Source organism: Pteronotus mesoamericanus, unplaced genomic scaffold (genome assembly GCF_021234165.1).
Source record: "Pteronotus mesoamericanus isolate MK-2021 breed Mesoamerican mustached bat unplaced genomic scaffold, CSHL_Meso_final scaffold_507, whole genome shotgun sequence".
NCBI classification, from domain to species: domain Eukaryota; kingdom Metazoa; phylum Chordata; class Mammalia; order Chiroptera; family Mormoopidae; genus Pteronotus; species Pteronotus mesoamericanus.
The window spans coordinates 8,486,916-8,511,478 of NW_026555319.1; the positions used below are offsets into that span (position 1 = coordinate 8,486,916).

Here is a 24,563-nt window from a genome sequence, read left to right on the forward strand (position 1 = left end):
GGAGGGCAGTCGTGAGATGTGTTCTTCACTGCTCCTTAGAAGGCGCCAGTGGGATGGAGTGTAAATTGCCCACCGCAGGACCAGCTCAGGAATGCTTTTTGGATTCGCTGCCCCTCCTTCCCGTTTTACTTTCCTTGGTCCCCAACTCCTATTTTCTGGGATTGCTCCTACCAATAACAAGCTTCCCGCGAGCCCAGCCTCAGGCTCTGCTTTCCGTGGGGACCAGGCTGGGACAACATTCACTGTGGAAAGTTAGAACATAAAGACCAATAGGTGACCCCTAATTCTGCCCTCTACAGAGATCTGTTCTGTTAAGATTTGGATGTACATTCTTTTTAAATGCATGCACTTTTTTTCAAAAGACATTGCTAAGATCATGCTGTATCTATGGTTATGTACTCTTACTTTTTTCGCTTGCTATATTGGTGAAAATCTTTCCATTCGATTTTTTCCAATGTAATTTTTAATAGTGGCACTGTTTTCATTTATTTATTCATTACTTATAGAGCATCTACTATGTCCCAGGTTCCATTCTGAGTGCTGAATACATAGCAATGAATAAATATTGGGTTGGCCAAAAAGTTTTAGTTTTTTCCATATAGTGACTCTAGTAGTGCTTAGTTGTCTTTAACTTCATTCAAAACAATTTTTAGATTGTATCGTGACAGCTGTCATATCAGTGTGCATTTGGTGAGTTTTTGTGCAGCCATTTTACTATTGAAGATGGAAGAAGAAACGCAACATTTTTAGCGTGTTATGCTATAATATTTGAAGAAAGGTAAAAAGCACAACTGAAATGCAAAAAAGATTTGTGCAGTGTATGGAGAAGGTGCTTTGACTGATTGAACATGTCAAAAGTGGTTTGCAAAGTTTCTCAGTACTATTGACATTTTGGCCAAATAATTCTTTGCCATGGGGCTGTGTTAGGCATTGGAAGATGTTTAGCAGCACCCCTGGCCTCTACCCACTAGAAGCCTATAGCAAGAGATAGCCAACATACTCAAAATATCCAAATCAATAAAGTTATTGGTGAAAATGAAAAATGTCTTTTATTTTACGGAAAAAACTAAATGGATTTTTTGGCCAACCCAATAAATCAGGTCTCTGCTCTTGTGGCTCTTTCTTACATTCTAATGGGGGAAAAATTGACTTAACCAATGCCCTCTTTAGATTGCTTCTGACTTTCAGTACTATAAACAGTGCTTCTGTGAACATTTGTGAAGGTATTCTTGGAACTCTTCTCAATTTTCTTCTCTTGGGATAAATTCCTAGAAGCGGAATTGATGGGGAAAAGGGGATGTGACTAACTGAAGTGCTGAGGCGCTCACCTACGTCTCTCTGACTCTGCAGCAAAGACGATTCATAATCACGCTGTTAATATCACTGAATTGAAAAAACAAAACATGGTAACTAGAGGCAGCCAGATGGTTTCTGGCTGGCCTAGCCAGGTAGGCTGCATGATTTAATAATTAAAAAGTCAGACCTGGAGTTAAAAAAAACAAACTTAGAAATGGTGGTGTGCAAATTACCAGTTGTGTGATTTTTGGCTCAGTTTCTTCATCTGCAAAGTGGGGGACAATGGTTCCCATCTTAAGGGGTAATTTATTCCGTAAATATTTGAGTGCCTACTAAGCTAAGCTAACCTCCAAGCTAAGAACGGACCGCCCAGTGGGGAAAGGGAGATGTTAATAAACAATCACACACATATACAATTGCAAGTTGTATTCTGTGCCATAGTAAGGACGGGACGCTGTAAGAATGAATAAAGGAGACCTGATTTTTTGGAGGGGTGGGCGGGGGTTGGAAGACTAAATAATGCATGAGCTGAGATATAAACGGTGCATAGAGTTAAGCAGGTCAAGGTGGGGAGAAAAATCCTCAGAAGACAGCAGCAGGTGCTACAGAGCATTTGGGGATGGAATGCCGCTGTGCGCGTCTTTCTTTTCAGTCTGGGGCGCGGACAGCTGCTGGTGCCCGCGACAGCGCGAGGGGCGCGTCGGGGGCGGGGCCGCCGCCCCGGAACCCGAGTGCGGCCTGGCTCCGGTTTCCGCCGCTGCGGACACTTCCCGCGGAGGGACTGTCCCGTGGCAACGGCAGGGCTGCGGCGGGCGGGGGGCACGGGCCATGGAGGACCACAGCCTGGACGAGTTCCGCCGGCGCTGGCAGGAGGAGCTGGCGCAGGCCCAAGCGCAGAGGAAGCGGCGGCGGCCCGAGGTTGCCGAGTGGCGGCCCCCGCGGCCCGAGGTGGCCCCTGGGCACGGGGAGCAGGCCTCGGGGTACCTGGCGCTGGCCCAGGGCCTTCTGGAGGGCGCGGGGCGGCCCCCAGCGGCGCGGGCGACCCGGGCCGAGAGGCAGGACGCGGCCAGCCGTTCCCGCTCCCCTCCAGCCCGCGAGGGCGCCGGGGGCGGGGAGCAGCTGGTGGACCAGCTCATCCGCGACCTGGTGAGTGGCCGTCGCCTCCAGCCGAGGCCCGGGCCAGCCCCCGCCCCCGCCCCCGGTACAACCCCCCAGTGAGTTGGGAAGTAACTCTATGTCACCAGTGTGTGGAGATAAGCGAGTAAGGGAACTCACACTTCTCTGACTGCATGGAGTACAGTCTGTGGTTCCCACCTGGGGCGACTTTGTCCCCCATTCGGCAGCGTTTGCAGACAGTTTTGGACGCCACAACGGGGAGAGGGGGTCGTTGCTACGGGAAGAGGCCAAGGATGCTCATGAACATCCTACAACGCACAGGACAGGCCTCCCCACGCAAATTATCTGGCCCCAAATGTCAGTAAGTGTAAGACTGGGAAATCTTGCTCTGGAAGGGTTCCTAAACCTTTAACAAGGTTGCCTTTGGGGAGGAAGACCCAGGACATGGATAGGAAGGAATTTTATTTTAACTTGTCTCTATATACTATTTGTACTATTTCAGCTTTCCTGACTGCATGTATTCCTTCAATAGTAAAGCAGAAAAAAGGTAGAATCCTTGGGCATTATCATTAGCATGGATGTCATCCGAATCTGGAGGAAGATGAGAATCCTTATGTTGCCTGAACTCGCCCTCCCCCCGCCCCCCCCAAAAAAAGCCTCCTTCACAGAGTTAGGACAATCAAACTCACCTGAAATGTATCCATGCTTAAGAGAACAAGACAACAGATTTAATGGTTCATTTTAACCTGGGGTTCTACCGCTTCTCAATTGGGAGTAATTCTGTTATTGGTAAGGTGTTTGGATGAATGATGACTTAATACTTAACATATTATGTAGTTATAGTCTAAATATATTAATAGCTATGAGTTTTTACCAGGAGTCCCGTTCTGTGCTCTGCTTTATCTCTAATGTTAAGTATAGCCTTTTCTTGTGTATCTGTATGTTATAAACCTCATTTAATGTCACAACTCTTATACATATGAAAATTTATCCTGGCATCACGCCTGCTTCTGTAAAAAGTGAGTCGTCCCTGAAGAAGTCTGACAGGTGTAAAAATAAAATCAGAGCCTTGGGGAGGTGGCTTAGCACCTGATATGGTGCTCAGGCCAAGCCAGATCTATGCAGAAGTTATTCCCGTGGAAGTAGTTTTGTAGGCTGAGGCAAGACCAGCCCATGGGAGGAGAAATAAACAGGGAAGTTCTATGTTAGTACAAAGGCAAATACGGGGCCTGAAAGCCTCCCCACTGAACGTGGCAGTGTCTTCAGGCTTCACAACAGTCCTGGGAGGTAGGCATTGTTCGTCTTATAAAAGTAAGGCAACTTGGAGAGGTTTTCTGTAATTGGCCCCAGCCTTCCCAGCTGATAAATTCTAGGGACTAACTTTGGATCCGGATCTGTTCGGCTCCACATTTCACCCGGTAGGAGTTTCCCAAACCTAACTTGGCTTAAGAATCACCTTAGGCTTTATTAAAACATAGGTTCTGGCCCCTCCCCAGACCTGCTGCCTTGTTCTCCGGAGGAGGGGCCCACCGGTTGGTAGAAGCAAGCAGGCAAGTCCGAGGTGTTTTCTGTTGCACAGCGTCCTTTGATTAGGGGTCCTGACTCTCAAGGCTCTCCAGCCCTAACACTAGTGAGGCGCAGGCATTCATACCATTCATTCAAACACATGGAGTCCTAAGGGAAGTATTCTACAAGTGGGAGGGGCCTGCCTGCCAGAGGATGCTGGGGCGCCCCAGACACTAAACTGCACAGGTAGGCAGTGGAAGCCTGCCTGCGGCGTGCGCCTGTGGCCTCTGCCTCCCTCGGAGTCCGGCGCGAGGCCCTGCGAGGCCCTGCGAGGCCCTGCGAGGCCCTGCACTGCTGTGGGCAGCGGCCTGCCTTGGGGCACCTGTGCTTTTATTTTTAGTATTTCGCAATCATCGGTAACACTGCTATAAATAAAGTAGTAATTCATTGTGTGTGCTTACATGCCGTCTCCTTGGCACTGCCTCGCAGGTGTAGGGACATCACTACCTTCTTCAGTTCTCCCAACAACCCTCTCCAGTGGCCATTATTAACCCCCTTTGACGGATGAACATTAGGAAGGTAATTGATTTCTTTTTTTTTTCCCTAGGGGCAGTAAACCCGATATTTTAAGTCTGAGAAATAATGGGAACCTTTATAGAAAAGGCTTGGATTCGTAAGTCATTGGTCGGAAGCCTCAAAGCCCACAGAAGTCAGGCTGGGAGGCAGGACAGTGGAGGAGGCCAGGTGTTGCTCCTTGGGCCCTTCCCCCAATTCATCAGGTGTTCTGTTATGCACCTTTTCCAGATTTCGGCCGTGCTTCTGTAATGATTGGGCTCATAAGGTCTATGCTTTGTATCATGTTAAATATTGTAGTGTAGAATTTGTTTTTCTGATATCCCTAAAGAAAAATACTCAACCATTTTTGTGAAACACGGCCATCCTCTTGGTCTTGTTTTTCCAGTTTTTAAAATTTCTTTTAAAAAACCCCACCAAACTCTGTATTGAAATGTACGAATCACAAATATACAGCTTGGTGAATTTTCAAGAGTACATGTCCATGTAAACAGCACCCAGATTGCAAAACGGCATTACCAGCTTGGTGGAAGCCTCTCGTGCGCCTTTCACAACTGGGCGCACAACCGGCCACCTGACTCCTCGCTCCTTGTTCTTGTTTTGCCTGTCTTTGGACTGTAAGTAGAATCATACAACTGCAGTCTTACACTCTATCAGGTTAGCAACCCAGGGAAAGAGCATCTGTTTTCTATTTTATGCAGCAAATCATGAACTTTAGTTCTCATTGGTTCAGATTGTGTCCATCCTTGAGCTAATCACTGACTCATATTGACTGTGCTTGTATCCACAGCCCGTTCCTGAAGGCTGGGCTCAGCCCTGTCTAAACCCTATTGACTGAGAGTGAGAATGAGGAGGTTTCCTGAAAAAAGAGGGAATAGGTTTTGGGCAGTGGATACAAGAGATGCCCACTTAAAAAAATTTTTTTTAATTTATTTTTAGAGGGGGAGGGGAGGGTAAAAGAGAGGGAGAGAAACATTAGTGTGTAAGAGACATATAGATCAGTTGCCTCTCACAGGCCCTGCTTGGGGCCTGGCCCGCAACCCAGGCATGTGCCCTGACTAGGAAACGAACAGGTGGCGCCCAACCCAATGAGCCACACCAGCCAGGGGAAGAGATGCCTACTTTAAGTGGGGGTTTGACGCAATACTAAACTCTGGTAACATAATGTGTTTTCTATTCATCCAACATACATGTATTGATCAGCTGGGTGCTGAGGAATCGGCATTAAGCAGAATAGAGACTTACTGACCTCAGAAGCCTACAGTCTTGCTTCTTTTAGCTGAAAGGATTACATTAATGGAGGCAGGATAGCCCTGGTTATGAATCCGGGCTCTAGAGTCAGGCAGACCCAAGTTCAAATTCAGCCTCTGCTGCTGACTAGCTGTTTGACCGTGGGCAAGTTAACAGACTCTGCCTTACTTGCCAAATGAGGATGATGCTGGAACCTGTCTTCTGGAGAGGTAATGAATAAGAAAGACATGGGATATTCTTAGCGCCAAGCCTGGTGTATAGTAAGCAACCAGTAAATTTAAGCTGATGCTATTATTATTACTATTATAGGAGAGTTCATTTCACTTCCTCTTTGCTAAGGGTTTTCACTGATAAACCCCTGCTTCCTGCCTCTTGGATTGGGAATCCGGGAGGGCAGGCTTGTCTTACTCTTACACTTCTGTCTGTGGCACTTGAGCAGTGGGTGCGGCTGTGTTGGTTGAGTGAAGCAGCAGCTTACAAAGAAGCTCCATGGTCGGTGGCAGCCTGGGAACATTCAGAGCATCCTTCAAGTGAAGATGTGGGTTTTCCAGCCTCATAAAAGTTTTAATGCTGCTGGCCAATATTTATTGCTCACTATGCCAATATTTAATTCATCAGAGCCTACATCTGTGTTGTCAACAAGATGAATTTGACAGCTTAACTTCTGTTTTTCAATTAGAAACAAGGAAACTTTCTAGTATGAAATGAGAAGACAAATGAAACTCTGCTGTGAACTCTTGAACTGTACCTGGAGAAGCTTCCCTTCTTTGCTCTCCTTCTAAGGCTCAACTTGAATTCTCTCTCCAATGTTAACTCTTTCCTGATTCCTCCAGCCCAGAGCTCTCTTCCTCCTCTCTTTTTCCAACTAAAAAGTTCCGCCGTGAGTGCCAGTTGTTTATTTTTTCCTGTTATGAATGAGCAGGGGTCTCTGCTTATGCACATTTTGAAATAGACCCTGTATGTCCTGGAACAGCCTGTCATTTAGGTTATCTCTTTGGTGGAGGTTTCTGCTCTTGGAGCAGTTTGGGTGTCATTCATTTATTCATTCATTTGTTCCTTCCTAAATATTCACTAAGTAGCTCCTTAGTCCCAGGCGCCCTTCTCCACACTGAGGATAGAGCAGCAAACAAGGTAAGGGGGAAATCTATGCCTTTCTAGAACTTACATTCTAGGGACAAGAAAATCAACAAATAATTATCAGATATTAAATGGTCTGAAGAAAAATAAAGCAGCTAGAAGGGATACAGTGTGTATGTGTGTGTGAAGGGCCGTAATTTTGAGTATGGCTCTCCCGGAAGGCCTGCCTTGGGAAGGCCGCATCTCAGGGAAGGGGAGGGAGCAAGGGCTCAGAAGTCTAGGGGAGTGGCTTCTAGGCACAGGGCCTTGAGTGCGGAGGTTCTGCGGTGGCTCTGCACTGGGGCCGAGGCCAACTGGCTTCTCGGGCCTGTGCAGCCTGCCTGATCGTGTAGGGCCCCAGGGTCAGAAGGGCCTGTGCGTGTTTTAATGCTGTTGCTGTCATCTTGAAATTTTTAATTGTTTTTAAACAAGGGGCTCCATATTTTTAACAGTTTCACAAACTATATAGCCCATCCTGTTGGTAGAAATGTACTTGGAGAGTCTGGGACCCTTGACATGAAATTCTTTCTTTACTCTTTCCACAAACAAATCCCATACCCGCGCTAGACCCAAGTTCTGACTAGAGAGCGCCTCCTCCCCTCAACTTCTCTCCGTTCTGCATCCCATCGCTCCCATCCTAGCTTAGACGAAAGTGGCTTTGAAAACAGAGGCCCAGCCTCCCGCCTCCCTCCAGCACTCCTCAGTGTGCGCCGACCTCCTGGGGTGCCCCCCCCCCCACTTGCTCCCCTAGTCCTTTACTTTGGCGTTTTCTGCCTCCATCCCTTGCCAGAGGGCCCAGGGGACTCATACCAGTAGGTGGTGAATGAGAGTGGTTCTCGAAGTGGGAAAGCCCATACAAAGGTGATAAATCCCATAGACAGTTATTGTGCATCTACTGTGTACAAGACAGTATTCTGGTTAGATTCTGTAGTGTTGTAGTTCAGCTGTATCGTCTACATATGCAATCAACAGAAATTTATTGAGTACCTTTTGCTCTTGATCATAGCTAGGCATGGGGATTAGGTTAAATGTTAAGAGATAAATGGGCCTTCTGTGGACTGCTTGGGAGCTTAGCCATTCTTTATAGCATTCTTTCTTTGGGAAAAATGATTTCCAAGCTCTAAATAGCTGACTTACTAATGAACTTTGGAATACCTGAGGGTCCATTTATATTGCCTTTTGTAGTTTCCTGTTTTTATTCTATTTTACATGATGGTGACTTATCTTTATAAAAGCTGTTAGCTCTTGGAGTGTAGACCTCATTTCTTGCACATTTGTCAACGGTACTTTTCCTCCCGCTCCCATAGTGGGATGGCCCTGAATTCACATAGTGTTTTGAACATAAAACACCTTGTTTAAAAAAAAAGTATGGTTTTCTTTGAAACGGTCACATGCTCATTGTAAAGATATTTAGAAGAATTCAGAAGTATAGGAAAAAAAAACTCTTGTAATGTCATTGCTCAGAAACTCCTGCTTTCTCTTAAAAAAAGACACGAATTTTGAGACAAATTTGGGATTTTATGAATAAACGAATGCCCATTTATTTTGACAGTGCTTCAGGCGCCCCCTGCCCCTCCCCCCTCCCCTGGCCGATGTTTTCCCTTTAAAGAAGACACAGGTGAAGCCGGAACTCATCCACTCATTCTGACGGAGATAGCGTGGACTTCTCGGGGCTGCCTTTGCAGTATGTGCAAAGTTGAGTGAGATAAATTCCTTTAGAAAACAGTCTCCTTTCAGTCACAGATTTAGCAGAAATGTTATTATATATCTATTGTTTGAACTTGAGGTGCTTTTCTCAGTTTCTTAAAACACCGCTTAGAGAGATCTTGAGTGTTCTGTTTGCCCTGGAGATATACATTGGGAACAAAACCGAAGTCAGTTTCTTCACTTTTTACTGATTTGGCTCTTAGTAATTATCCCGTCTTCTACTAAACAAGAGAAGACAGATTAAATTTCTAACAGTAAGGCACAAAACCAATCCATTTACAGAATTAGTCTTACATTAGCACATAGGAGTACAAATCAGCCTCCCTGGGGAGGGATCTATTTGCAATTTCTCTTAGCATTTTTGGAGTAAGTCCAGTAGACTTTGGGAAAATCTAGTATTCACTGACTTTGAATTAACAAAGTAACTTGATCCTTTTGTGGGTTTTCTTTCCTTTCTTTCTTTCTTTCTTTTCTTGTCTTTTTTTTTTTTTGGCTTGGATGAGAAAGTATTGATTTTTATATCTGTCTATAATTGAGGCTCGTGATTCTCAACTTTCAGTGTGTGTGAGGGCCCCTGAGGAAGAGATGCTTGAGCCCACGCTCGGAAGTTTGGGGCAAAGGTGTGAGAGACCGTGGCCATTTTTTTTGAACTCCGCAGATAAGTTTGATGTATAACTCACGATAGGAGTCATGAATAGAGGTAGAGAATAATATCTGCGCCATTAAGGAATTAAAATCCACCTTATGCAATATGTTACAGAAAAGATACTTTTCCTTAAATTTGAAGAATGTTAGTATTTTAAATTTATTGGTCTTCTGTATCATAAATTTGGCTAATCTTACTTTGCTTGGGCTATTAATGTGAAATTATTCTCTCTAAACATTTTAGTCATAGTGACATTTTTATAGTGTGACCAGGTTTTCCTGTATTAATATTTCCAGTGTCTATAATCTCCTTCTTGAGGAGTGTCTTTTTTTCTGAAAGGCCAACTTGTCCATTTCCATGTTTTGAAGTCAGTATAGATAGAGACTTGGTTAATGTGGCCCATAACTCCTTGGATGGCTGCGTGCTTCAGCAGAGCCTAGGTGGAAGTCTGATTGTACCTTTTAGGTTACAAGGCATTTCTATGCACATTAGTAGGAAGTAATATTTTTTTACTTATATTCATGAACCGTGGAAGTACCAAAGCCAGCACTTAAGACTGCTGCTGTTAGGGTGGACGTGGTTACAGGGCAATAGCTTCTGTCCAGGATGTGGCTCCATATTCTTGTCAACTCATGCATGCCTATAAAAGAGTTGCATTTTCAACCACAAGGTCAAACATGCTCATAACTGTCAATTTTTAGTAAGGTGTTTCCCAAGTGATACATTACTAATAATAACAAAGCAAAGTTTATGAATTGGTTGACTTAACCTTGAAATTACTCTAGTTTTTTGTTTGGTTTTTTGGCATAATGCCGTGACTCTAATTTACCTGTATTCCATTACGTCTCCTTGAGTAGAGGAAAGTGGGGGGTTGCCTAGTGTTCCCAGAGTTGTGCGGGAGAACCCTTGGGAATGTGTTGAGCACAGTACTGTTATGGATTGTGTCTGTTGCTTGGACGGAAAAAAAAGTTGGATCTTTCATGAAATAGGCCCCAAGATGGAGATTTACTTGCAGGCGGTTTAGTGGGGGGCCCTTCTGACAGGTCCCCAGTTGAGGCAAGGGGGCCAGACCAGACCCGTGCATTCTAGGAGTGACGAGTTGCTGGATGTAGACTGCCCTCCGGGAGGGGGCGGAACCTTGGACAAGGCTGCTTGTTTGGCCAAGGGCGGTGCCTAGGGAGGGGCTCAGCCGTGAGCCAGCAGCAGGCAGCATTCTGGGCACCTGGGGGAGCGGGTGTCGTGGAGACAACTTTCTCTGCAAACCACAAGGCAGTATGGGAGTCGCATGGGAGGCGGACCTAATCAACAAATATTTGTTGAAGGAAAAAGGAGTAGAAGTGTCAATCAAGGAAAGAAAGCATCACTGTTAACGACCCGTTATTGCATGCGTAGCCATGGCACTTGTGCCAAGCTCTTTCCGTGTAATGTTACATTTTCTTTTTAATGGCATGCCTGTTCGTCGGGTGGTTGAGTATGTTTTGCAGTTGAGGAAACTGAGGCTCAGATGCATTTAGCCTGGTCTCATGGCTACTCAGGTGGTAGAGCCAGGATCCGCAGTGTGAATCTTGGCTCTAAACTTCTGTGCTGGGCGGCACCCTGAGATCTCATGGTCCAGGTCAAAGAGGACAGGGTTGGGGTCTGCTGATGCAGAGGCCCCGTTTTCCAGGGTGAGCTAGGGAATTGGCCACCCGGATAGGCAAAAGATAGAAGGCCCTTGCCCCCAGAACTGTGCCTTTTCCGCACCAGAATAACTAAAAGCAGGTGATTCCTCATGGTTCTTCACAGCAGTGTCACGTCTAGACACCAGTTTACAGTGAGTCCTGAAGGGACTGATTGAAGAAAACAGTGCTTGGCATGTTTCTTAGCAGTGGAGAGCGAAGTTCAGTTTGCATGAGCGCAGGCTTTTCTTTGCCTTTCTTCTGCTTGTATGAGAATAAGGAACATGTGTCTCTTGCTGCTTTTACAAATAGGTGAGGTAGATTTCGCCATCTCTCCGCAGTCAAATAATGCGAAGGAGAAAGCAGGAGAAGCCCAGGCTCGCAGCCGGTAGCCTCTTCCTGCTGGCGCTTCCCTCCGCCGCCTGGGACGCCCCCCAGGCTGTGCTGAGGAGTCTCCAGTGGCATCTGGGCTCTTTTTCTCGATGAGTGAAGCCGATTAGTTGTAGGAGGGGACGGAGCCTGACATTAGACCGCTGACTTTCCATTGTTTTTTTAGGCAAGAACCCCTTTGTCTTCCAATTACACTTGCAGATTTTTTCCTGTTTTTCCCCCCCGTATAGCCAACATTTCTCTCTTGATTTAACATTCTGTTCCTTCTTTGCCCACAGTGAACTGTCATCTCTTACTCTCTTTCCCTCTAGAGATCCTTTTTGGCCCTCACACCTAGCCTTGCACTGTTTTTGTAGTTGAATACATTTCCTTCTTATGCCCTTGATTGTCTGTTAGCCTTGAGACTCCTAGATGAATGGAAAACATGCTTCCAGAAAAATCTTTACCTTGAGCCTTCGTAGGGTTTAAGTTGGTTTAAGTTTACTCACAGTCCCTTAAAAATGCTGAGACTGTTTTCAGTTTTGAGACTTTGGCCTTTCAATAAATGAGTGTTGTGTTTGAGTGATGAATTAGTAATTTGTTTGCAACCATTAAGTCACTGATGCCAGTCAAAGCTTATTGAAGATGAATTTTATAAGCAAATTCTGTTGGGACAGAGAGGCTGCTTGACATAGCTCTGCAGAAGCCAGCCCCGAAGTGAGCTTCGGCAGGTGGACTCGGGGGCGGGCAGAGGGCTCCGTGTGCACGCGCAGGGGTTTTTTCTGTTTCACACTCATATTTCTTTGTGCTACCAGGATCGTCATGACAGCCTTATCTCTCAAATAAAACCTGTTACCTCATCCCTAATTGCTTATCCAGAGGCAGACGAGCTCTAATTTCTCTGCATTAATAAATGACACCGAAGAAGAACTGCTTTGTTTGCACTGGCTCGCTCAGGTTGACCAGCGGGAGCCCCTGAGTGCATTAGGGAACCTCGTGCCTCTCCTGCGGCCGCGGCGGGATGCTGTTCCCCTTGCTCGAGAGCAGCGATTCATTTATTTACTTTTTGCTCATGTTCACGGCCCTCTTCCCCTTTTCCTGATGAAAACACTTGAGTGACCTAGGTCAGCATTTCTTCTGTGGCTGTGGGGCACGCACTCCCTCCAAGCTGGGGGGCAGCAGCAGCTGCCCTGAGAGGGCTAATGGCCTCCCCGACTTCAAGGCTCACTCTCTTGGCTGCCCACCGCTCAGCTTTCCTGAGGGGCCAGAGGCCTCCGCAGACCTGCACGATGCCTGGGGCTTACCCCTGCCTCCAAGGTGGCGCCGCTTCCCCTTCTTGAAGCATGATGGGAAGCGGTCTTGCAGATTTCATACGGGAGTGTGGGGTGGACTTGGGGGCGGCAGAGAATTGAGAATGATCCTCAAGTTCTGAGTCAGTTTTGCATGCTCTGCCGAGCAGTGAGCATGGGTGGCCCCTCCTGGGAAACACCGTCGTCTCCCTTGTCACCACCTGAGGATGTCTCTGGTAATTTAAAGGGCCTGTGAATCGGGAGCATTTTCAAATCCAGACTTGTGAGCTTATTTCCTTTCTCTTTCTCTCCTCAGAATGAAATGGAAGATGTGCCCTTCTTTGATATCCAGCTGCCGTATGAATTGGCAATCAATATATTTCAGTACTTGGACAGGAGAGACCTGGGGAGGTGTGCGCAGGTAAGCTGTCAGTAACCGACGTTCCAGATTTACCTATGTATGTAATTAAAGTACAGGAAGCTCCTCTGTAGCAGAAATTTACTTATGGAATGACCAACCTGAAAAAAATGAATGAATTGGGTAGCAACTTTACTTGAAGGAATGCGCCCTTGAACTTAAAGGATTGTGTTCCACATGGTCACTTGGTGTTTTATCTGCTTGTGACCTTTGGCTCAAGAGCTCTGTCCTCCCTGCAGCCTGAGTTACGGCTGACCTGGGGCTGTGTGCTCAGGGCGGACCACTCTGCGTCGCATCTTTGCTGAGCTGGCCTGAGCGCTGATGTCCTCGCCGTTTTTAACACAAAGATGTGAGCCTTGGATTAATCAAGCCAGTCGTTAGGTTGGGAGCTGAGGGTCAACCTGGGGACAAAACAGTGAAGTCATGTTTTAGGCGTATAGTCCAAATTATCCTTTAAACGCCAGAATCCCACTCAGCGAGGTGCGAGGCACGTGAGACCTGAGACCCACCGAGGGAATTGCAGGTCAGGGTCGCCCGTCTCATGCTTCCTCGGGGGCGAGCGTTCGTGGGTGGAACGTGGGAGATAGCGCCTGGGCCAGCCTTCATTGTGCGCGCGGATCACAGGGGATCTTGATAAAATGCAAATCCGCACTCAGGAGGTCCAGGGTGGGCCCGGTGATCTGCATTTCTAGCCGGGCGATGCCAGTGTGGCTTTGGCATGTTTTGAGAGGCAAGGATTTAGGCCATTAAAATTAGTCTCTTGTTCTCTTCTTTTTGGGGATGAGTGTATAATTTCTCACAAGTTAAATGTGTAGATGATTGCTTGTTGGCTTTTCATGGGCAACTGTGTTCCTCAGAAGACTCTGGAATATCCACTGTCCATAAGTGCCAAAGAATTAATTTGCTTGATGGCTACCATTCCCCACCTCTGGATTCTATAATGTATTTTACACAAGTGTCTACACCTTCAAAAGAAAGGGTTTGGTAAAATTGAGTGGTGGAAGAACCGTACACTAAAATCCAAAGTACCACCAAGACTGTGAAGTTAAAAATATGAAGGCAGTTTGAGAGTGGTGAAAACTGTAGCCAAATTTAGACTCTCGAGCTTGCTATTTCCATGGTAGGTCAATGAAATCACACATACAACTGGACAGTTCAGAGAGTTTTTGCTTTTACACGATTTATGAAGCATTTTGCTTAATCAGAATTACAGTGTGGGGCAAGAGCAGGTTAACAGTTCTTTGTATGGAAAATAATACAATATTTAATAAATAATACAAGAATAAACTCTGGGTTTTGCATATTCATAACTGTACACATATTTTTGCCCCAGTCTTTATAGGAATTTGAAAATGTTTTCAGTATTCTTGAGTGCCACAGTTTTACTTCAGTGGGGGTGTTGGGAAGTCTTTTTTTTTTTTTTTTTTTTTTGATGCAGAGTGTGGAAATCTTTGGGAAATTATGGAAGAAATTATTCAAAGGCTAAAATTCACTAAATAAAAATGTACTGAAGTGTAAACCATGCTTAGAGCCTATCGATTACATTAAGTAAGAGTACCTACATTGTCTTCTTCTTTCCCCTTGCAAATTGTATTTGTTATATTCTAACTTTACACATTGGCCCTGTTCCCAAGAGTTGAAAACAAGGGTGTAGCTGAGCGAGTCCAACTCCTGGATGTCAGCCTGATACTGTGAACCGGAGTCTTGGAATAGGGTCTAATAGCTAGCTGCTTTCCACAGAGTCAGCATTAGACGATAAAATCTTCATTCTTGATAGGGAGCTGCTGTTTAAGGAATCTTTTCTTTTAACATTGCTTTTTGCTCTCCTGCTTTGTAGAGGGCCATGTGGCTTTCACATCTGCTGCTGGTTTTCTCATCCAGAGAGCTTATCGGTGAAAGATAGGATCTAGTGGAAGAACAGATCCTCCTTTTGGTACAATGGGGCTGCATTTCAGGGTAGATTGGTTATGCTGGTGAGATTATTCTGCAGGTGTGAACAGTTTAATTTGCAACACAGTAGTCCAATTGTCCACCAGAATTCTTCCCTCTTTGTCCAGTTGGATTTGGGGTTTTTGTGTTTTTTTTCTTTAACCTCAGTTTTGGAGCACATGTGTAAGAATAGAAAATATTTTCAACAGAACCTGTAAGGTGGCTCTGATTTGTGATTTTTTCATAGAGCTGTTGTATGAAGGTGACCATGGATGGCCAGTAATTAGTAGGATTGGATTTGGTTTATTTCAAGTGTTAAAACCACAACGTAATAAAAATAAGTAGCATTTTCATTTGTTTCACATGGTGTTTTTATTTTTGAAACAGGGAAGAAGTCCTTCTGTTGAATGGGCTGTCCTGCTGCTTTATGACTTCATTGTAGAGGCGCTCACTGTGTGCCTCACTCTTCTCTCGTTCTCTTTTAATGTAGTCACCTTGGGATTTTAGTGACATTGGGACAGTTATGTGGGATTGGCACCATGAACTACATGTGTACCCTTAGAAAAAACCTGTTTGCTTAGATCTTTAGGCCAAATGGGTGGCTGACTCACAGTAAGGAACCCTGATCAGGGAGGACTTTGGAGATTTAATTATGCTATGCCACAGACCATGCTGGAAAACTGGTTTCGCTCTGACTTTGTCTCCTTTCTGCATCTCCTCTCTCTGCGTTCACATCTAAAGCCCTGCTGCGTGAGTGATCCCCGTGTGCTCTTTCGGTGCTGGCCTCCTCCGCCCTGTGCTATCAGCGGTTGTCCCTGCAGGGACCTCGCGTCTCCGTGGGAGCACATCATGCTGACATATCTTGAAAACAGTACATCTTTTAGTAAGCAAAGTTATTCACTGGGCAATTCATTGGGCTGCTTTATCGTCTTGCTATTTGTAATTTTATGTTCATTTTATTGTGTGTGCCCACAGGATTCCTGGCACTTTAAAGGATGATATTTTAAAATGAGTAGCAATTACCAAATGGTCAGTTTCAAAAATACAAAATTGTTGAGTTTTTATGACAAGGGTAAGTGTGCTGTCATTTACAGCACAAGTAATTCTGAGGAGTAAAGGTTTTTAGTTATTCATTTTTCACATTCATTTAAAAAAAATTAACTAATTATAAATTCACAGGAAGTTGCAAAAAATGATACAGAGAGGTCCTGCGCGCACTCCCCTCAGTTTCCTCCATTGGAAGAACGGTACCAGCACCGGGACCTGGCCCTGGGGCAGCCCACAGCCTCGCCACATTTCACCTGTTTTCCACACACTGTGTGTGTGTGTCTTTAGTTCTGCGCGATTGTATCGCAGGTGTAGACTCGGGCGACCGCAGAGAAGATACAGAACACTCATCAGCGACGCTCTCCTGTGCTGCCTTTTTAAAGCCACAGTCGGCTCTTTCTTCATCCCTTGTTCCTAACCCTTGGCAACCATTCATTTGTTCTCCTTCTCTGCGAGTCTGTCTTTTGAAATTCTCATTTTTAACATATACTTGAGTTATCTGTATTTCCTCATGTATACTTTTACAAGTTTAGCTGCGTAGGTAACAATGTCATGTTTTTTTCAAAAAGGTAGAAAACTGTGCATTAAGAAAGCAATAAAGAAAAAGAGGCAAGATGCAGAGGTTAAAAACGTAAGATTTATGATAAAATTGGTGAGCAAGAAGTAGGTGTTCTCTGAATAAATAAGTAATTCTGGAACTAAAACCAGTATATTGGATAATGACATTTCAAGTTCCACGAAAAATGTGATCTTATGATCTTCCCAGATGTCCAAATAGGAGAAACTAAAAGCTGAAGATTTATAGTTAAAGATCTTAATGAAGTCTTTGAAAGTGGGAATCCATAGCCAAGTGCAGCGAAATTGATTTCTGTAGCAGAAATGATTCTGGAGAACCGTCGCTGCTGGCAGGGGTCCCGTGGTTCTTAGCTTTCACCTTGCGCCAGGCCTCCGCCTCAGGGAGATGTTGCAGCCCGAGGCCCGAGCCCCTCAGGAGCTCCAGGCTGCAGGGGCCGCCCCGGTAAACAGGGCTTTGGAGAGCCCTGGAAGGAGAGGCAGGGGCTGGATGACACAAGGGTGGCAAACTGGCGTTGAGGATTGTTTCACCTGCGTGGTGGGTCTTGGGGAGTTCTTTATACTCTTCCCTTTACTTTCATGTGTTTGAAATTTGCCATATTGAGAAGTTTAAAAGGAGCCCTGGCTGGTGTGGCTCAGTAGATTGAGTGACAGCCTGTGAATCAAAGGGTTGCTGGTTCAGTCCCCAGTCAGGGCACATGCCTGGGTTGTGGGCCAGGTCCCCAGTAGGGGGTGCACGAGAGACAGCCACACATTGATGTTTCTCGCCCTCTTTTTCTCTCTCCCTTCCTTGCCTCTAAAAATAAATAAATACAATTTAAAAAAATTTTTTTAAAAGAAAAAGAAAAGCAGAACATGTAAGAGATTGTATTTGAATAAGAAAGTCAGAGTCTCCTGAGGGCAGCACATGCCAGAAGCTGACCTTTGAAAATACAAGGAATCCAGTTTTCTAAAGTGTTGAATTAAAAAAAAAAATTGACTTATTCTTCTCATTTGGTTATTTACAGAGGACCTACTATGTGCCAGCCAGGTCCTGTTCTATATAGTGAGTACAGCAGTGAATGAAACATAAAAAAACCTCTGTCTTTCAGAAAGCTTACGTTTTATGGTGGTATGTACAGTGGAGAAAAGTCAGACAGCAGAGGTGATGTTGGGGGTCACTTTTAAGTGGCCTGGGAAAACTTCACAGAGAAGGTGACCTTGGAGCAAAGGCCTGAGGGAGGGAGCCAGGAAGCTGAGCAGGTCTCCACAGAGGCGCACAGCAAGCGCAAAGGCCATGAGCCGAGCCGCCCGCTGCGTCCAAGGAACAGCAGGCGGGCCACGATGCTTAGGTTGTGCCGGGCTGAATCCTATCCCCCGAAAGACATGCACCTCCTAAATCTCAGGACCTGTGAATATGTTACTTTCATGGTAAAAGGAGCTTTGCTGACGTGAGTTAAGGATCTTGCGATGGGGCGCTTATCTGTCACTATAGAGCTCCTTGTAAGTGGGTGGCAGGAGGTTGAGAGGAGAGAAGATGCTGTGCTGCTGGCTTTGAGGGCAGAGGAAGGGGCCACAAGCCAGGGGTCGTGAGCAGCCTCTAGAGCTGGAAGCACCAGGGAGACAAGTTTTCCTCTAGAGCCTCCTGAAGGAACGCAGCCTGCTGCCAGTGCACCTTGATTTTAGACGTCTGGCCTCCAGAACCGTAAGAGAATAAATTTGTATTGTTTTAACCACTAAGTTTGTGGTACTTTGTTAGAGAATCAGTACGAAACTGATATGAGGGTACAGTGAGCAGATGGGTATTAGAGAAGAAGAGATGGTCAGAATGGGAAAGACACGTAATCCATGAACAGAACTTGAACTTCTATTCTGAATGAGGTGGGGAGTCTCCGAAGTGTTCCGAGCAGAGGAGTGGCAGGTCTGACTCACACTGGAGAAGGGGTCACTTTGGCTGCGGTGCGGCGGGAGGAGGACGGCGGCACAGAGACCAGGTCCAAGGCTCCCGGAGTGACCCCGATGAGAGAGTACGGCGGTCAGGCCAGGACCGTACGGCAGGAGGGGCAGAGCCAGGGCTGCCTCTGGGCTGGCGCGGGGAGCGCAGGAGGGTCCCCAGGAGCTCCAGGGTGTTTGGCCTGAGCGACTGGATGGATGAGGCGGCCCTGACCGACAAGGAGAAAACAGCGGGGTGTGCGAGTTGGGGGGAAAGTCAGTAGTTGGATGTGAGGCTGGAGGTGAGTTCTGGGTTCAGCTGTGCAGTGAAGATCTAAACTCGGGAGCTGTCAGCACACTGATGGTATCACAAGCCAAGCCACTGGATGGGGTTGTCAGGGAAGTAAGTGCAGACAAGGAAGCGTTCGGGGATTTCGGTCTGGTGCACCACTGGGGTTAGAGGCCGAGGGGATGAGAAAACTGAGAAGCCGTTACCTGTGAGAGGAAGACAGGAAGAAAACCCAAAGTACTGTATTTTGCTGTGTATAATGTGCACTTCTCTACCCAAATTTTTGAGGGGAAAATAAGAATGCACATTCTATGCGGGCACAATGAATACATACCACGGGTGTAATTATGGATATAATAAGCCCATGTATATATAACATGCACAGAAACATGGGTGCGCAGTATACATGGCAAAATACAGTATATAGCATCCAGGAGGCAAGGGGTGGAGGTTTTCAAGCAGGAGAAAGTGATCAAAGGAAGGAAGCGCTGCCTTCGGTCAAGAAAGAGGAGGACTGAGAGGTGACCGTGGGATTTAGCAACTTGGAGGTCACTGGTGACATTGGCAAGAATCAGTGGCATGGTGATGGCAAAAGCGAGTGGACTTCAGAGTGACCGGGGAGAAAGGAAGCTGTGGCAGTGAGTCTCCTGCTCCTCAAGGCGACTTGGTACACGAACGTGCGACCAGAACAGCGGCGCTTTCCCCGCCGTGGGCCTCACTGGTAACCATAATCCACGCAGAGTTAATAAAGGTAATTTTTGAGCCAAGGGTTGGTTTTTTTTCTTTCTTTCTTTCTTTTTCTTTTTTTCTTTCTCTCTTTTTTTTTTGTAATGCTGCAATTCACAGTGGTGCTATAAAGCAAAATGCTGGAGACACTTTTATTAGCAAACCCTTGCAGCTGAGGCTCACTCAGTGGGGCTTTGACTGGGCAGAGCTGTTCCAATCCTGGGGTATTAAAAAAAGACCATGGGGCCTTTGGAAAATGGAGGCTTGTAAACTTGCTAGATTTCATATAACTTAAGAAATCCAAACAATTAGATTTCATTTGGGTGAGACCCTTTACAATTTACTTGTGAAAGTTTAACTAGGTCTTTTCTTGTTGATTTTTTTCCCCTCCAGGATTAAAAGAAATACTTAATGCCAATAATTTTTGTTCTCCTTTAAGAGAAGAAAAAAAAGACACGCTCTCCTTTTATAGTTTGCTAAAGAAATTGTTGGCACATTTCTATGTTTAATACCTAATTGCAGGTACAGCCCTGATCCGTTTTTGGAAGTAATTCTCACCTCTAGCTTTTATAAATCCCTCAAAGAGATTTATTGTTTGTTATCCAGGATTTAAACTTTATCCTGAATATCATTTTCTACAGCATAAGCCCCGTGATTCAGTGGTTAGTGGTGGGGATGGTGCACTGAAACATCAACTTTTTGTTCTTAGTTTTTCATCCCATAACCCTGTTGTACAAATTTCACATTGTGCCATTTAAAACGACCTGGCATTTTCTTCGAAGCTGATAATATAAGTCTGTTTTCAGCTTCCAAAGTTTTTAAGGTCTGATATATTTGAGACTTCTTGAAAATCTCTGAAAAGTTTCTCCATTTTAAAGTGGCTGAAATTTTGTACGGTTTAGTTCCCAATGAAAACTTATCCAGAATGTTTAATTTAATTGGGATCTTCTAGTCTGTAATCACTGAGCACTGATTTGGATTCTCCTGAAGCGCTGATGATTCAGCGGCTCCATCTAACAAGGCAGCCATGTAGCTAATTTTTGGGCTGCAGAATTTACAAGGATCACCCCCTACTCGGGGCTACTCTTATGATCCAACTTGACTGTAGGAGCAGAGACGAAACATTTCCCTCTGGCCCCTGAGAAGTCACTCATGTGAAAAGGTATCAGTTTGGCAGGTTAAGGTGGAAAGTGGGTGAGAATTTCCAGTCTTAGTGCTCAGCATGTAGTTAGCACATAACACATGCCTGAATTGATGGACCAGTAACCTAATATCAGTATTTTCTAAAGTGTCTTCTGTAGAACCCTAGGCTTTCAGACACTCCTTGTAAGAAGTGTTCAGGAATCAAATTCGTCTGGGGAATGCAGCCTCTTCTGCGTCCTTCTTAGAGATAGGCAACGCGTGTCAGTCTGCAGAAGGAGCGCATTAACATCGAGGACCTATTGTTCTGCTGCGTATGCTTTGGGGAATGTTGGTCTATGTAATGAAGTCATGACTTATATTTTTGTGACCTCTCAGTACCTTGGTGAGTCTTTCATCCAATACTTATATCTCACAGTTTTTACTGAATTTTGCATCTTAGAATTTTTACAAAAAGCCTCATGTATTCCAAGGATCAGAGCAAAGTGTCCTGTGTTTAGTTGGCACCGTCTGCCTTTGAGGACTCACGGGCTCTCTGCATGTTGGCCCGCATCGTTCACTCACTTAACCCTGCATTCCAGGGGCCTGTCAGAGGAGAACTCCGCGCCGGAACCGTTTGAGTTGTGGCCTGGCTCAGTCACAGCTGATGCTGGTCTGTCTCTTTCTGCGCTTCGTGGTTGCCTAGTGTTGAGACTCACTCTGGCACCAACGGAGGGACAGACACCACCCAGTGTCATGGACAGGCTCAGCTGTGGACTGAACATGCCAAAAATAAAACCATGGTGTTGTGCCTAGTGAAAACTGGGACTCCAGCGTTATTGAGCCATTGTCCTCTTCTCGATTGCCTGATCACTTGTGATCAGAGGAGGGTCTGTCTCCCTGACGCCGCTGTGGCGAAGATGGAGGAGTGTGGGATCACAGTGTGGTTAAGCGGATTTGTAACTGATGTTGCGGCCATGCCCGGGGTGGGCTGCTTAATGGACCCATGGCCACCGAGGGGAGCGCTGGAGTGGTTTGCCACAGGCTCTGTCCTCAGCCCCATCCTGGTTAACTTTTTTTTTTTTTAAATAATTAAGACGTGAAGGCCCACAGACAATATTTTGCAGATGTTCTGTGTGTGGGAGAAGCAGCTAATGCAAAGGATGACAGAATTGAGGTGTAGACAGGACATGAAATGCCGGGTGGGGGCATGTGTGCAGCGAGCCAGAATTTGAAATGGATAGAAAGCCTATTAAATTAAGAATTGAGTTTTTAAACTATTGTGTAAGTAACAGACAGGGACTTTTTTCTTTAATTGCAATTTATGTTTCAAAAGACTCTGAAGGATAGTAAGCACCAAGCCGAGATTATCATCGGGGGAGGAGGATGCGAACACAGAGACACAGGAGTTTTAACCTTGTTAGTGTTGTACTATTTTATTTCTTAAGAGGGGTGCTGAGTCCATGGGTGTTTGTAATATTCTTTATACCTTTTTGTTTGCCTTGAATATTTAATAAAGCAGACTTTAGAAGCTTTGGTGGACTCGATAGTTCAGTAGCCATGACCATGTTATCTACACGTGAAGTAGCAAATTAGTGTCTGATAAAACCGTTCTGTCCTTGGCACGTGGCAGTCCATATGTGGGTCAGTGTTTAGTCCTGAGGACCGCGTTTGAAGGGGGGCAGTGTGGACGCAGAAATCCCAGGGTAATCCAGAGAGAACGGGTGTGGGAACCAGCCCTGCGACCGTCAGTTGAAGGACATGGGTAGCGTGTAGACGAGCGAAGAGGTGACTGTGGGGAAATGGGGTGGCCGTCTTCAGCCATTCGAAGAGCTGTCAGGTGGAAGAGGGAATCGATTTATATTTTCAAAGGGGCAAAAATCTGGGCCATAGTTGGGGTGGAATCTGCTTCCTAGCCAGCTGAAGGAAGTGTTTCGTGATGGAGTTGCCCTGAACCAGGCTGACTTGGGAGGTGAGCTCTTCCCCGGAAGCGCCGGCCAGGGCTGCTGTGCGGAGCCTTTCTGCCACAGGGGGGATGGGCCCAGTTGATTCCAAGACCCTTCTTTTTCAGTTTCTAAACCATTGAAGACCGGAGCCAGTGTGACAGTTGGGTTCAGAAAAGTGACAGAAGCCTTGCTGCACTTATTTATGTGACCTGGCCTAACTTCTGGTGCTGTGAATTCCATGCAAAACACCCGTGTCTGCAGAGAAGGTGGCTCGGGCGGCGGACTGTCATGCCTTGAGTATGCACGCTCTCCTCTAAGGCAGCCACACCAGGCAGGGAGCTGGGGCTTTGGTCATTGCTGCTTGGACCTCCTTTTGGTTGAAAGCATTATGATAATGATTATTTTTAATATAGTTGGCTTATGATGGAACATCAGAAATTTTGATATTGAAACAAGCTGAGTTCTTGGATTCTGATTAATTTTTACTTCGTAAGTTTTAGCTTCTAATGCCTTGGAGCAACTGTAGAAACCCATTACAGATTTAATAAAATATTAAAAATAGAAGGAAGCTAATGGCTTCCTTCTTTAATATTGGGAGGCACGTAGTTTCACAGGCAGGCGTTTGTGTCCGGTAGCGCTCTCAGCAGCGTCTGCGCCAGTGCGTGGCATGTGTCGCATTGCCTTTGTAGAGCGCTTTCCTGTGAATTCTTCGAGATACGCAACCGTCCTATTGGTGGGGGTTACGATTACTCACATTTTAAAGATGAAACAAAGACCCCTGGGGTCATAGAATTTAGTGTGTAAGGGACATTTTAGGACCCGACGCCCCATCCCCCTTTTCAGAGGCGGAAAGGGGTGCAGAGACTTTCTCCCTGTATCGCAGCTGGTCAGTGAAAGGCCGGCGGCAGAAGCTGGGCTTCCCCGCAAGTGCAACCGGTTCCTATTACACCCCGCAGCTGCTTGAGTAACGTAGGCGACCTCAGAGGAGTGATTGTGCAAATGTTACCAAATATATAAATGTAAATATATATAATATCCCAATCACTTTGTGTGTCCTTGGGGGAGTTATTATGTAGAGGAACTTTGCCATGCCATGGTTTTTTATACTGTGTAGAGTCATTTTGAATATAAAGAACTCCCTTACTGTTTTTAAAATTTTTATAGTTTTTAACAGAATTTATGAGAACTTCATGTGGTTTATATGTGCTTAATTCTAGCAATGTGATATATTACATTGATTTTTATATTTTAAACCAACCTTGCATGCTGGGATTGATTGTATTTGGTCATGGCATGTATTTTATATATTGCTGGATTCAGTTTGCTAGTATTTTGTTGAAGGTTTTTGCATATATTCATAAGGATGTTGGTGTGTAGTTTTCTTGTGATGTGTCTGTCTGGTGTTGGTATCAGGGTAATGCTGGCCTCCTAGACTGCGTTGGGAAGTGTTCCCTCTTCTATTTTTTGGAAGAGTTTATGAATGTCTGGTATTAATTCCTTTTTAAACATTTGGTAAAATTCACCAGTGAAGCCATCTAGGCCTGGGCTTTTCTTTATGTGAAGTTTTAAAATTATTAATTAAACCCCTTTATTGTTATATGTGTATTTCAGATTTTCTGTTTCTTGAGTCGGTTTCAGTAGTTTGTGTCTTTCTAGGAATATAACCATTTCATCCAGCTTATCTAATTTGTTGGCATATAATTGTTCATAGTATTCCCTTATAATACTTATACTTTAGTGGTGGCTTCTCTTTCATTTTTGAATTTAGTAATTTGAGTCTTCTCTTTTTCTCCTGGGTCAACCTGGCTAAAGGTTTGTCAGATTCGTTGATCTTTCAAAGAACCAATTTTATTGCCTTGATTTTTCTTGATTTCACTTATTTCTGTTGTAATCTTTATTTTGGTTGTTCTGCTTGCTTTGGGTTTAGCTTTCTCTTCTAGTTTTTTTAAGTTGGAGGGCTTATTGTTCTCAGATCTTTTTCAATATGGGGAACTTTACAGCTATAAATTTCCCATGAAGCACTGTGTTTATTCTCTCCCATAAGCTTTGCATGTTCCATTTTTGTTTTCATTCTTCTC

The 24,563-nt window shown here is 45.3% G+C and overlaps 1 protein-coding gene across 1 annotated transcript in view; it reads left to right on the forward strand.

Moving 5' to 3' along the window:
- Positions 1 to 2,077: 2,077 nt before the first annotated feature.
- FBXW8 (F-box and WD repeat domain containing 8) overlaps positions 2,078 to 24,563 on the forward strand; it is a 104,037-nt gene continuing 81,551 nt past the window's right edge. The window contains exons 1-2 of the mRNA XM_054594256.1: positions 2,078 to 2,442; positions 12,844 to 12,948. Coding sequence (XP_054450231.1) covers positions 2,125 to 2,442; positions 12,844 to 12,948 — 423 coding nt within the window. The 5' untranslated portion in view covers positions 2,078 to 2,124. The remainder of the gene's footprint in view (positions 2,443 to 12,843; positions 12,949 to 24,563) is intronic.